The sequence below is a fragment of the Gymnoscopelus braueri genome, assembly GCF_963280865.1.
Source record: "Gymnoscopelus braueri genome assembly, chromosome: 15".
NCBI lineage: Eukaryota > Metazoa > Chordata > Actinopteri > Myctophiformes > Myctophidae > Gymnoscopelus > Gymnoscopelus braueri.
In genome coordinates this window covers 18640029-18653278 of record NC_137620.1, presented here as the reverse complement: position 1 = coordinate 18653278, position 13250 = coordinate 18640029, and the positions used below count along the sequence as shown (strand labels likewise).

The 13250-nt window shown below is 41.5% G+C and overlaps 1 protein-coding gene across 2 annotated transcripts in view; it reads left to right on the top strand.

Annotated features, from left to right (window-relative positions):
• The window catches only part of LOC308101757 (myosin-IIIb), a 31916-nt gene extending 18911 nt beyond the window's left edge, over positions 1–13005 (top strand). Inside the window, exons 14-30 of one of the 2 annotated variants that reach the window (XM_080451220.1) lie at positions 844–957; positions 1111–1222; positions 1545–1588; positions 2029–2094; positions 3060–3179; positions 3704–3789; positions 3912–3959; positions 4086–4133; positions 4252–4343; positions 6987–7157; positions 7625–7746; positions 8228–8421; positions 10205–10294; positions 10411–10576; positions 11140–11565; positions 12240–12305; positions 12755–13005. In XM_080451220.1, the coding sequence (XP_080307346.1) occupies positions 844–957; positions 1111–1222; positions 1545–1588; positions 2029–2094; positions 3060–3179; positions 3704–3789; positions 3912–3959; positions 4086–4133; positions 4252–4343; positions 6987–7157; positions 7625–7746; positions 8228–8421; positions 10205–10294; positions 10411–10576; positions 11140–11565; positions 12240–12278 (1938 nt within the window). In that variant the 3' untranslated portion in view covers positions 12279–12305; positions 12755–13005. The remainder of the gene's footprint in view (positions 1–843; positions 958–1110; positions 1223–1544; positions 1589–2028; positions 2095–3059; positions 3180–3703; positions 3790–3911; positions 3960–4085; positions 4134–4251; positions 4344–6986; positions 7158–7624; positions 7747–8227; positions 8422–10204; positions 10295–10410; positions 10577–11139; positions 11566–12239; positions 12306–12754) is intronic. The other variant, XM_080451221.1, reaches the window with a different exon arrangement.
• Positions 13006–13250: the final 245 nt, after the last annotated feature.

Below are 13250 nucleotides of genomic sequence, written 5' to 3'. Positions count from 1 at the left end.
ATTCTAACTTGTTGTGTATTTTTAAAAATGCACACAAAAGCATCAAAAGTACCAGATCTACAGTTCAAAAGGTGTCGCTTTTGAATTTGAATCCTGAAAAGTAACATATTTGGACATATGAGGTTTCCACCCGACAGAGACGATATGTTATTTATGTGGTCGGCAGATTAACTGTTTGAGGCACCAGGCCGTCCCTATCTTCTTGATATTGAATAATGTGTAAAATCTGATAATACTTAATTTCAGAGATGACTTGGTGTTGTTATGTTGTGGTTGTAGCCTGCTAGCAGCTAGGCTATAAGGACGGCAATGTTGGACAGTCCTCTAGTGCCACCATTAAAGGGATAGTTCACCCCCAAAATGACTTTTTTTCTATCACCCCATGGAGACTTGAATGCATGGATATTTTTTGTTTTTTGTCGCATTCCTAAGCCAATAATTTGATGACCGGCAGCGGTTCCGGTAGGTCATCAAATGATTGGCTTAGGAATGTGACAAAAACTAAGAAATACCTTTAACAATGCTTTCATGATATCTCAGAATCTGATGGGCACATTGTCATGAAACTTAATGCTTTCAGCAAGGATGAATCCTACTTATTTTGGTGACCCCATGGCCTTTCCTCTAGCGCCACCCTCAGGCCAAATGGTCACCTTTGCACACAAGTTAACTCATAATCTAATAGGCCGATTGCATGATGAACCCTATACTGATTTCCGTGACACCATGGACTCTCAATTCATAAGTGATACATTATTGTTAGTATTCACAGGCTGGAAGCAACACACTGGTCTCCAGATCTGTAGCACCTCATGTATTGTGTTTCCCCTGTTTGTCTTATAGGCATCAGACAGAAACTTTGTGGACAAGTTGAACAACAAGTTCAAGACCAGCCCCCACTATGAGTTGGTACGGAGCCACAGCCCTCTGTTTACTGTGATCCACTATGCAGGGAAGGTAAGAGTCTCTTCTCATCTGGCACCATGGTATCAATCTTTTATCTCTGTGTATAGTCTCTGGAGCACTTGAGTTATGGAAAACTTATTGCCTCAAGTTAAATGCTTTCATGTTTACACATGTTGAAGTTAAAGTTTGAATTGAATTCCTCAGGTGCAGTATAATGGAGGGGGATTCCTGGAGAAGAACAGAGACACCATCCCAGCAAGCATCCGAGATCTCTTCATCAACAGCGTCACCCCTCTGCTCAGTGTCCTCTTCGCAGGTGAGAGGTCGAGTAGCATTCGATCATACGCTATATAAGTGTTACGTTTTCTTCTTCATCTTCTTGTGATCGCTAGGACGGGTTGGTTGTTTGAAACTGTAAAGTAACATTTGCATCATTTTGATGGATTAAAGGTATGTCATTTAGATAGATGCCACACAGTTTACTTGTAGTAGGTTTATTGAGTGTTATTGCATTTAGATGCAATGCTGTAGCTTGACACTGCTATGTTTGTAGTGGCAGAAGTAGTTAACTTTGTATTGTTTTATTCTTAAATATATGTATTTATTTATTTTTCAGTAATTGAATCTGTATTTTTCAGCTACCATCTCCAGGACTGGAACCCTGATGCCAAGAAAAGCCAAGGTACGGTAAACACTTAAACAGTCTGGTGAGATTGGAGATTCAATTTCAGGTGGTACAGCATAGATACAGTATGAAATCAGCAGTTAAACTCAACCTGCTCATATTGTACAATGTATGCAATAACATTCTGGGGTGGGCGGGTGGCCATCCAGAAACAACTCCAGACCACTAGACTCTAGGGTCTAGCGGCAAAAAGGAGTATTGAATCACCAGTGGGTGCAATTTATGTACTGTACAATTAATAATTACAGTAGCCAGTTATTGCACTAACTACATACTGTTACCTATTGCGTGTCACTCACAGGAAGCCAAGTTTGAATCCGACTCCTGTCATGTGTCATCTCTCTGTGCCATAAGTTGCCTGACTCTACAATACACTCTCCCTTCTAATTAAAGTATAAAACATAATTAAATCTATGTATATATATTTTATGTTTCAGGCAATCCAGAGGTCAGATGACAACTTCAACTCAACCAGAAAACATTCTGTAGGAGCTCAGTTTAAGGTATTTACAGTATAATTCATACACATCCAACACATTTTCTTAAATCCTCGCATAGTGAGTGCATGTGGGAGGACATTCTGTTATAAAACTTAAAACCGAGGGGCATCCCTGCCCTCCACCACGTAGACTAGGGGTTTGAGTCCAGGTGTTGCGAGAGAAATTAGCAACTAGGAAAACAAGCCGACTAGACCACATGAGCATCGGTTATTAGAAAATATCCAATCTACAAGCTCACAACGAATCACGATGCGACGCGTTGTGAGCTTGTAGATCTGCTATTTTCCAAAATAAATCTTGAAAAAATACATTTTAAAAATACAAATCTGGTACAGGGTTCACAAAATACTTTTAGATGGGGGTCCGTGGACAAATACATATTAATTTGGGGGGTTTCCATGACATGAAAATGTTTGAAATGTTTTGGAAACGAGCCCAAACAAGCAACTACACTTTGGAAGCAAGCCCAAAAAAAACGCAACCCGCAACTCCCGATATTTACAAGCAAGCGACTTTACAGAAAAACAAGCCCAAAGTGTCTTATAATAAGCGGACATGGCAACACTGTTTGAATCATTGGAGCATCAGGCATGGCTGTATTTCCATTAGATTTCCGGAGGGAGGGTTTACCAGGCTAGCATGGCTGGGCACTCCAACTAAACGCAATTGGCCGTGTTGGCCAGAATTTATGTACTACAGCGACTCCTACAGGTTGGTCAAGGTGCCTGTTAAGCAGGGAGAGGAACCAGGTCAGATAGTGTTCCTCCACATGTGTTTACATTCTCCCGGTGAAACCCCTCACTGTCAGGTGAAAAGAAGCAGCTAGCGACTTGATATGTTTTTGAGGAGACACATGCTCGTCCTCCCACATGACCAAATGTAGGGGTTAGCGGTGACAGGGACACATGTGGAGATAATTGGCAATTGGCACGTACTGTAACTAACTCTTTCTTTCTGTTTTGTCCAAGCAATCCCTAGCCATCCTGATGGAAAAGATGTTTGCTTCCAGTCCTCACTTTGTTCGCTGTATCAAACCCAATGGCAACAAGCTGCCGGACCAGTTGGACAGCAAAGTGGTTATGGAACAGGTGAATGGAACCTTCTCATTAATGTACTCACTAAACTATCATTATGTTCACATAGGGAGTGGTACAGTGGCAGGAGGAATGCAGAAAGGGAATTCTCTACTAGCATGTCACTCTACAGTCATGAGCTAAACGTCTGCATTTCAAATCTGAATTGGGAACAATATTTTTGCCATGGAACTGTTTTAACCACTTGTACCCTAGCATCACTATTTGGGGGTGAACATTTGGCAGAAATAGCTTGTAGCTCATCGATTGTTGGTGAATATAATTTGGTGTAGACGGAACATATTATTTTTCTTTAAATAAGCAATATCTGTCAAATGGCATATATAACGTTTATGATGCAAGTCTAAGGGTTTGGGTCATTTCTGAAATGAATCGTAGAAGCAGTTTTTATTCAAATCAGATGGAACCCCAGAGCAGCTGAAAATCTAGATATTGAAATGAGCTTCAGCATTAATTGCAGGAACACAAAAGAGCCGGTCATAAATCATTTTTACGAGGCATACTTTTATTATCTCCAGCTGAGATACAACGGCCTTCTGGAGACCATCAGGATTCGAAGAGATGGTTTCTCTTGGAGACCTTCTTTCAAGGAGTTTGCCCAGAGGTACGTCTGGAAACAAACCTAGCACGGTTATATGGACCTCACAGTTTCCTTTTACACCTACTAATGTGTGTCTTATGTGGATAGTTATTTCTGTAACTGTATTACACGCCTTCTGTTTTCAGGTACAACATACTGCTTATAAAGCCAGGTTTACCAGTAAACAAGGAAAGGTATGGTTTGTTTTTAATATCTCTAAATGGTATACTTTACATGAGAAAAATGTCTTTTAGATGGGGACCTTAGACCTCCCTCCCTAGAGGAGCCCTAACTACTTCTTCTTCTTTTTTTATACATAGTTGTATGTCCATTTTGAACAAGACTGAAATCCATGGCTGGAAATCTGGGTAAGTTTGCCTTTGTCAGTTGCATTCAGTCCTCAATATTGACTACAGATGAGGCATTGCGGCCTTTTTTTTATGTATGAAAGGAAGCATAACAATTTTGTTTTGTTTGCTGTTGTAGGTCAACGCGTCTCTTCTTCAAGTACTGGCACCAAGAAGAATTCGCTTCGCTGCTGGAAAAGCTGGCCAAAGCAGCTATAATCATTCAGAAGAGTAAGAACCACCAACAATACTGTACATACAACATAGAGGGACTCAAACTCAATAGCGAATTGTGGCACTTTAATGTATTGTTAACAAGACAAACTAGAGGTTATGGAAAATAGCGTTATTATTCATGAACTCCCCCCAATGGATAGGATACCATAGTGCAGTTTGGCTGTCACTTCTCCACCTAAACAATACATGCACCAGGTCTCCCACACTGCTGGCGGATTGACTGCTTCCTCTTTTCCGTCATCTTTGCTCGCGTATACATGTGTGAACACGGGACATAAGGTGGTACATTCAGTTCCCTCCTCAGTCAACAGCCTTTCTTCTCTAAAGATTTCCTTTTTTTTTCTCCTCCAATGGATTACTGGTATTGGAACAGTGAGGCTGTTGATAATTCTGTTATACAGACGCACCAGACTACCGCGAGCACTAGCTGGTAAGTAAGTAAGCCTTGCCAAGCCATGTGGCCCATAGGGCAGGAGTGGTGGAAAGTAACTAAGTACAGTGGTGGAAAGTGACTAAGTACATTTACTTAAAAGTACTGTACTTAAGTACAATTGTGTGGTATTTTTACTTTACTGGAGTATTTCCAATTTGGAGTACTTTTACTTCTACTCCACTACATCTCCGAGGCAAATATTATACTTTTGCTCCACTACAATTATTTGAAAACTTTAGTTACTAGTTACTTTGTAGATTTTGATTATTATTTTAAACCTACCTATTCTTTTTTACCTACTGTAGTTCAGCCCTATATACATTTTGGCCATTTGAAAATAGCCGATAGATCGGCTATTTTTATACATTTGAAAACATGTGAGATGGGACATTCTGCATAATGAGTACTTTCTACTTTTGGTACTCTAAGTACATTTTGATACCAATACTTTTGTACTTTTACTCAAGTAAATTTAGAATTATGGACTTTTACTTGTAACAGAGTACATTGCAGTATTGATACTTTTACTTAAGTACAAAATTTGAGTACTTTTTCCACCACTGCAAGCCATGTCGAGCCTACCTCCCGTTTCTGTAGCGTGAGGCGGCTTGATGTACAAGTACACACCCTAGACAAGACGCTAGTATGTCGCAGGGACTTACCCCCAGCCCTTGATGCTGAGTGTCAAGCAGGGAGTCATGGGGCCTCATTTTGATAGTCTTTGGCATGACCCGGCCCGGGGAATCAAACCACAACCTCCCAATCTCAGGGCGAACACTCTAACCGCAAGGCCACTGAGCTTGGGTTATGACGCCAAGATGCTGAACAACAAAAGCATCTGTTGTCTAAAGCTATTTTACAGCTTTGTCCCTGATACTTTATGGGGTCATCATCATGTGGACATTATGCGTAGGGTTAAGGGGACCCGTGAGTATCTTTAAGTTACACTAATGTGCAAGAAAATGTTTTACTTAGTACTATAAAACTTGTAGTCCACTAAATTAGTTGACTAGTTTCCCTACTACCTGGGGTCTGGATCCCACTTGGGGGATGCCAATTGCCAGTATGTAGTGAGGATCCGGGTGTGTGATCTTGTCTCACATATCTCTGCTCTCTCTACCCTTGATTTCTTGTCTCTCTACACTTACTGACCTACTGTATCTTACATAAAGCATAAAATGCCAAAAAAAATATCTGAAAAATAGGTCTTTTCAGGGTCATTAAGGTCTGCTTTTAAATTCAGTGTGTGTGTAAGATACACTTATTTCAGTGGAACAGCAACATGTAAAGTTTTTCAGAGGGGGTGATGGAATAACAAGCGTGCTTGAGCATGAACTGCCAGATTTTTGTGTTTAGTTTGGCGTAACTCACCGTCTCCCATGGAGAGAATGACATGCGTTGCGGTTGAGGCTATCCCACAGCCCACTCTGTCTGAGCCAGAAGACCAAGGCAGGACTGCCAATTTTCCGAGCTCGATTGAAGACGGCAGGCCAGGAAATTCAGGGAGGCCACGAAGGCCATGGTCGTCGTTGCCCCTCAGTTTGGCCTTGTGCCCCTAAAAAGAATGGCATGCCCTGAGGCCACAGTGGCCTTAATGCCCCAGCTGACTGTACCACTTTCTCCTCTGTCTCTTTCTTGTCATTATGTAGACACCCAGTGTCTCTTTCTTGTCATGTAGACACCAGTGTCTTTTGTTGAGATTCTGAAAATCTCCTGAGTCCCCATTTTTAAACCAATCCAGTAACTTTCATTGGTGCAGGGCTGAGCATGGAATTGGATACCATAATTTATTTAGTTCACTGCAGATAGTCTACATATTACATTTAAAATCATCCTTAACCCTTAAATTCAATTAATTATTTCAATGGACTAAAATCTTGTTTTATTTGATGGCCTTCCTGCCCTGGCATTTGGCCTTTGTGCCCTCAAAAAATGGACAAAGGCAAAGTGCCCCTAAAATGACGAAATTCGAGGCCTGGAAGACAGACTCGAGCTTGTGTGAATTTGTGTACAGGACACATGGTGTATCCTGTATCATTCACCACTCATCTTTAGGTTATAATTGAGGCCTTTTGAATAGTAGACAACGTACTGGGAATCTGACACGTTGAAGCTACTACTAAGTTAGGCTGTTAAAATTACGGTTAGAAAATATTCCAGGTGTCACGGTTTTATATAAGAAGTGTTTTGTCCTCTGTTTGCAGATTACCGCGCTTTGTGCTACAGGAGGAAGTACCTGGCCTTGCAGGCGGAGGTGCGGAGAAAGGCGCAGGCCCAGAGGGAGAGGGAGGAAGAGGAGGAGAGGAGGAGAAAAGAGATGGAGGAGGAGGAAGAGGAAATGAGTATTCATGAGGATGAAGAACAGGAGAACCAAAGTGAGCAGATGGAAGTCACTGTATAGGCCTGCATACTGTGCAGCGTTTGTGGCACTGCCCTTTCCTAGTGGACTAGATGAGAGAAAGAGATGGAACCTTATTCATCCAACTCATTTTCAAGGGGAAATGTATTGCTTACAGTAGGAATAGGATAGGATGCAGATTAAGCAGCATTTAAGAAAGGAACAAAAGTCTCAAACTTGACACACTACCAAGCAAAATGTCAAAAAAGTGTCAATTCAACTCGTAGAGACTATGTCAGCACCTTGTAACTATGTTTTGAAAGATGCTATATAAATAAAGTTTACTTGCATAGTAATAATGGACCCATTTCAACACAAAATATTGTAAAAGAAAATGTTCAACCCATTTTAACACATAATATTTGCATTTCAATACCTTGAAAAATGAAAGATGAATGATGTTATTTATATCTCATTATTTCTAACTCTTATTTCCCCCCCCAGTGCCAGTGTGCCCCCCAGTGCCTCAACCCAGAAGGAAGAAGCCTCAGCCCAGGCCGCGCTCTGTCTTCACTGCGGTGGGCGACATCAAGCCTGTGCCACGGCCGCGTAGCAAGATGTTTGAAGTGGGTCTAAAAATCTGGGCCTTTTCCCTAAATGTCATCATATTGTTTGTTTTTCCTAAAACTATTTCATCATATTTATTGTCTAATATGGAGGAAAAAAAGTAAAGTAAATAGAAACACACAATGTTTGTTGTGATCATGTAATCGAAACATCCCCGGTTCAGTTCAGGATGGAGACCTGTGTTGAGTGTCATTACCCCTCTTTGCACTCACAAAAAATAATAAAAATAGATACTGCAACTAATTCTTTTTTAAACGTTAGGTTAGGTTTATTAAGCTTTTTTTCAGCACAGAATAGACAGAAGAAAACATAATTTCAACTGCAACTATTAAGTCCCTAATGCTAGTCTAAGCTATAAAATAAGATCCCGCCTATACTGTACCTCTTCCTTTTACATCCCTTCATTTGCTGTCTTTCAAGAGAATGTTATCTTAATTATTATGCTTCTAATATATACTGTACACCTCTCACTCACTCCAGGCCATGCCATTTGACAATGACTTGGAGCTGGACACTCACCTAGAGGGGCTGGTGGGTTCTGAAGGAGAGAAGGAGCGAGCCAGAAGGAGGATGAAGAGGGGGAACACCATCCGTTGGTTCAAGGAGACCCAGGCACGGAAGGTGGCCCGCAACGGAGCCTTCCCATGCTGGTTCCATGGCATGATACCCCGCAGGTGAGAGGGATGGAGAGGGAGGCATGGATATGAGACAACACGCTCATTATTCAGGCTACTATCATGAAGAATGTTTTTAACCTAGTGTCCCTAGATAGATCTGCTAAAAAATAGCAGATCTACAAGCTCCCAATGTGATGCATTGTGAGCTTGTAGATCAGCTATTTTTGCCCAAGAGATTTGTTATAGAGGGGGGGGAAAGGAGCGGACCAAGTATAGAGCCCTGGGGGACCCCGGTCAACTAATAGGGTTTAAGTGGTTAAGATGGCTTTAGTATTTGTTTTAAAATATGTTGTCCTACTGCATGTTGCTTTGTGTGGTTTTATGTTGGGAGGTCTGATTTCCTGACTGCATTACAAGTTTGACATACAGAAAATATAAAGTCCACAAACTGGTAATAAGCTCCCTCTGTTTATTGCAAATTCGACATTTCGATCACGTCTGGATCTTCTCCAGGAATGATCCAGGCATGACCGAAACGTAATTTGCAATAACCGGGGGAGCATACAGTACTTACCGCTTACCAGTGTGTGGACTTTATTGTTTTCTTTATGTTGATCTTCTGTTTGTCCTGCATCTGGACACAAGTGGATGTGCATGCACTACGTCTCTTATACATTACAGGTTTACCTTAATAATTGATTGAATTAAGGCCATTAATAGAACGATATAGGCATTACTGATGTTTAAGTTGTTAAGAAAGCTAAAGCTAATTACCTGAATTTTCATACAATTTACAGTTTACAATGTAGGCATTTAGCAGACGCTCTTATCCAGAGCGACTTACAAAGTAACGTAATCACATACTGTACACAGAATGCAGAAAGACAGTGTAGTGCCTCAGGAAACTAGGATCATACAGTAGGCAATCTGGGAACCCATCGCCAACTGAAAATGAAAAACAGCGCCCTCTGCTGTTTGTTCTATGTCTGTTGGCTCTGGGCGGAAGAAAACGTAGAGCCAGAGCGCAAAGGAAACCGGTGTTTTGTATGCCTTCAACGCGTCACTTCCGGTTGGTGCGACTATGTTTTCATTCCCACTAACAATATTTCTACACGGAACACTAACACCACTTCTCCCAGAGAACATCGATCGTTTTGGTTATAAGCCCACTTGTTTCTATGATGAAAGAGTAAGTTAAAATGTGAATATCTTTCCGTGGTTTTGTCTGCTCCGCGGACGTTATTGTTAAATTAGTTTCGGTTTGTTTCGAGGGGGAAAGATCGACGGACACGTGAATCCCGCCCACTACATTTGATTGGGTAAAGCGCGGCCCGCTTCCTGATCTGAAGGCACGCCCATGCGCACTTGTTATGACGAACCTCCCCGACAGATTCCAACGCAGTGCAGAATCTGTTCTTGAGAGATTATACAGTAGGTAAACCAAGAACTTAGCACCAGTAAAACGATATACTGTCAAACTAATAATCTGTAAATTGAACAATGAACCTAGCATCTGTTTAAATATGTAAAAATTTAAAAATAACATGCTAAACATCTAAATTACATTCTTAACATTGTGGTCAAGAAAAACAAGCGTAAGTCAGAAAACCACGAGCACAAGTTACCAAGATATGTCTGCATGGTAGCCATATCTTGGTCAGCCGCTAGCATCATTCGAGGCAGAAGGTGGCAGGAAGAGGAGTACAATGAGAGTAAAGTGAAGAGGTCAGTCTTGAGATTACGGCGGAAACACTTGGATGTCACCAAGAGATTCGACCAATGTTGTTCCTAACAAAACCGGTGATATTGGTAGATGACTCGTCTGTATCTGTCCCTTCAGACAAGCAGAGGATCTTCTACGAGACAAACCCATTGGGTGTTTCCTGATCAGAGTGGGTCAGAGTCGGGAGGGATACACACTGTCATACAGGTATGATAATTAGCAGTAATTACTGAGATGACGTTCTTTGCTGTGATTACGGCTGCTGTGATGCTGTGAGTTTAAGGCGCAGCTAAATCCCAACAACATCTCTGCTTTGCTGTCAGGGGTGAGGGCCGCTGTCGACACTACATGATTGAGATGCAGTCCAACGGGAAATACGTGATCTTGGGGGAAGACAAAGCCCATCGTGCCCTACCCGACCTGGTGGAGTACCACATGAGAACAGGGCTCAAGCCTTTCATGGAGCTACTCACCACTCCCTGTGGACAGGTGAGCGTCCAAGCAACCGTTGTTTCCCAACCACTGGCTCAGTCACAAAAACAAAAGAACCACTTCTAAAAGAGGAATAGTGTTTTGTTTGATAATATTGGTTCCTGAATGCATTCAAGGCCCACTGCAAAACGGCATCTAAATGACTTACTGCACTGTAATTGTTCTGTTCTTTATGCGTATGCCATGTGCAACCAGGGAAGTAGTTGTTCTGGTTTTCTCACATTTTAATAATTTTATAATGTCTGCGGCTTTGATAAACCCTTCTGTCAGTGCACAATGGTATGGTATCCATTCCATTGTATGAAAGCTATAAATCATCCGAATAGTGATGGGTACTTCCATCGTACTGTATTGCACATACTGTATACCCATGATCTCTGCCAAAAAAAAGCATGTACAACAAAAGTTGTACATTCAGTATGAAAAGAAAATCTTCCCAAGTTTACTCTTTAAATCATTTGGCTTCTTTTAGTAATGGTTTCATCACTGATGACATTTTTTTTGCTTTGCGGCAAATGCCACACTAGCGGCGGTTGAGTGACGGCCTGCTTTACTTCCAGACATGTGACCGGGAAACGGACTACGAGGAGCTCAAGGGGCTCCGCCACCCATCCGCCCGCGGTCGCGGAGGGCTTGGGCGTGGAGAGGAGGAGGACGAGGAGGAAGAGGAGGAGGAGAAGGAGGAGAGGGTGGAATCTGGCCTCGACAAGGTCCGCTTGGAGCTCCAGAGACTGTTTCTTCCTCCGGGACAAAACTCGGGTGTGGAAGACAAGAGGCCGCCGGTTCTTCGCAGGGTCTCTGACCGCAGACAGAAGTTTGAGTTCGGAGGCAGCGGGTGGGAAGGAACGCCCCGGCATGGAGGCAGTGGAGGGGAGGAGGAGGAGGAGGATGAGGACGATGATGGAGAAAAGGATAACAGAAGACCGTTCCCCAGGTTGTACCCCTCCATACGCCTGGCCATGAGGGAGATTCGACAGATCCAACAGGTTAGAATGGTGCTGGTTGAAAGGGGAACAACGGGGTTGTGGTGATCAAAAGCAGTATTCAAAAAAGAAAAATGCTTGTGGCTTCTGAACCGGTATGCAGACAAGACATCTCATTGGCTAACCGTCCTCCCAGATCCTGCCTGACATTAACCACACTAACCCATCTTTCATATTCTAATGTCTAAAACACACGTTTTTAACCAATAATGGTTCATTGTGTTTAGACAGTAGGTTAGAGATGTGAAGTTGAAGATTTACAGTAGTGGCTCACTTCGCAAAAGTGCATACGACATACAGGCTATAGTTTGGAATCTGACCTGAGGTACTTTGCTGCATATCATCCCCAAAAAAAAGAAATAAAAGTTTCCGCTCTATTCGTGCTGTTCATTTTGATTGAATACTTTATCAACAGTTTGCAAAAAGTTCAGAGGTACAGCTATACAATAATGCTAAAAGGATAACACAAAAAGCCCAGATGGGTTGTTTCCATTGTGGATTGCATTAAGGGTTTGGTACTGCCGGTTCAGGAGCCACTACCAAAAGAAAAGCTCTGCCCTCTCTCTGACAGGGGCATCTTAGCTCAGCTTTAATGTGTCAGAACATCATTTGTGTAAAGCCAGCTCTTTTCACAATGTTTTATCTTCAACTATCTTCTTTCTGTTTTCGCTAAGCAGCACTTCTCTGACAGCCAGAACCAATCCCATGTGTCTTGATGTTCTCCCAAACATTTGTGAAGAGAGGTAGGTGATGCACTACAGTACGTCTCAATTTTTTTGTTGTGGATTAATTTGTGTGTCTAGTAAAACCACTTAAGCCCCATGTTATACGTTATACTACTGTGGCATGCGAAAATAGCTTCTAGCTCACAATGCATCGTGTTGTACATTTGCTATTTTAGCTATTTTGGACAATTTCCACATAATAGGGATGCACAATTTTAAGTGGTTATTTTGTAGTAGTCGTTTAATTCTGTGGTTTGCCAAGTGGGGAACGAGCCGCACTGCCAGCTTGTACATCTGCTTTTTTTGAAAAATATCGATAATGTTTGGACATTTTTTGCCGGCCCCCGGCACAAAATATTTTCAGCTGGGGGTCTGCAGCTAAATATTTATCAATTTGGGGGTTTTGGCATGAAAAAGTTTGAGAACTACTGCTTTAATTTATTGTATGTTATGTTGTTTTATTTCAGATTTTAAACCAAAGGAAAGACTTCCTCCAGAGCTGCTATATTTATTATGCTGCATATCTGAGTGATCTGAAAGAAAAAGTTGGTTCCAAATTTGTGGTCAAGTTTCAACTAGAAGTCTCTAGTATTTAACTTAAGGATGTTTAAGTTTATTTTATTTTATTTTATTTTGTTTATTTACATTTATTTACATGTAACTTATGCACAGTGATTTCCCATTCAGTGGTTTATTGAATAAACATGTTTTCATTGTTTGTAAATGTCTGGTATTTTTTTTATTATATTTTGTGCACCATAACAAGCAGAGCCGTAGTAGACAATTCAAACAGACCTGACTTTATTCATTCGGATCCCCAGTAGCTGCCACCAAAGTTGTAGCTACTCGTCCTGGGGTGCACACCAAACATACAAAAATACATATCACATATAACACAATAAAAACAAGTACAGTCGTACTAAAAACATTTCAAGAAATTAAAGTCAGGTAAAAAAAATATAT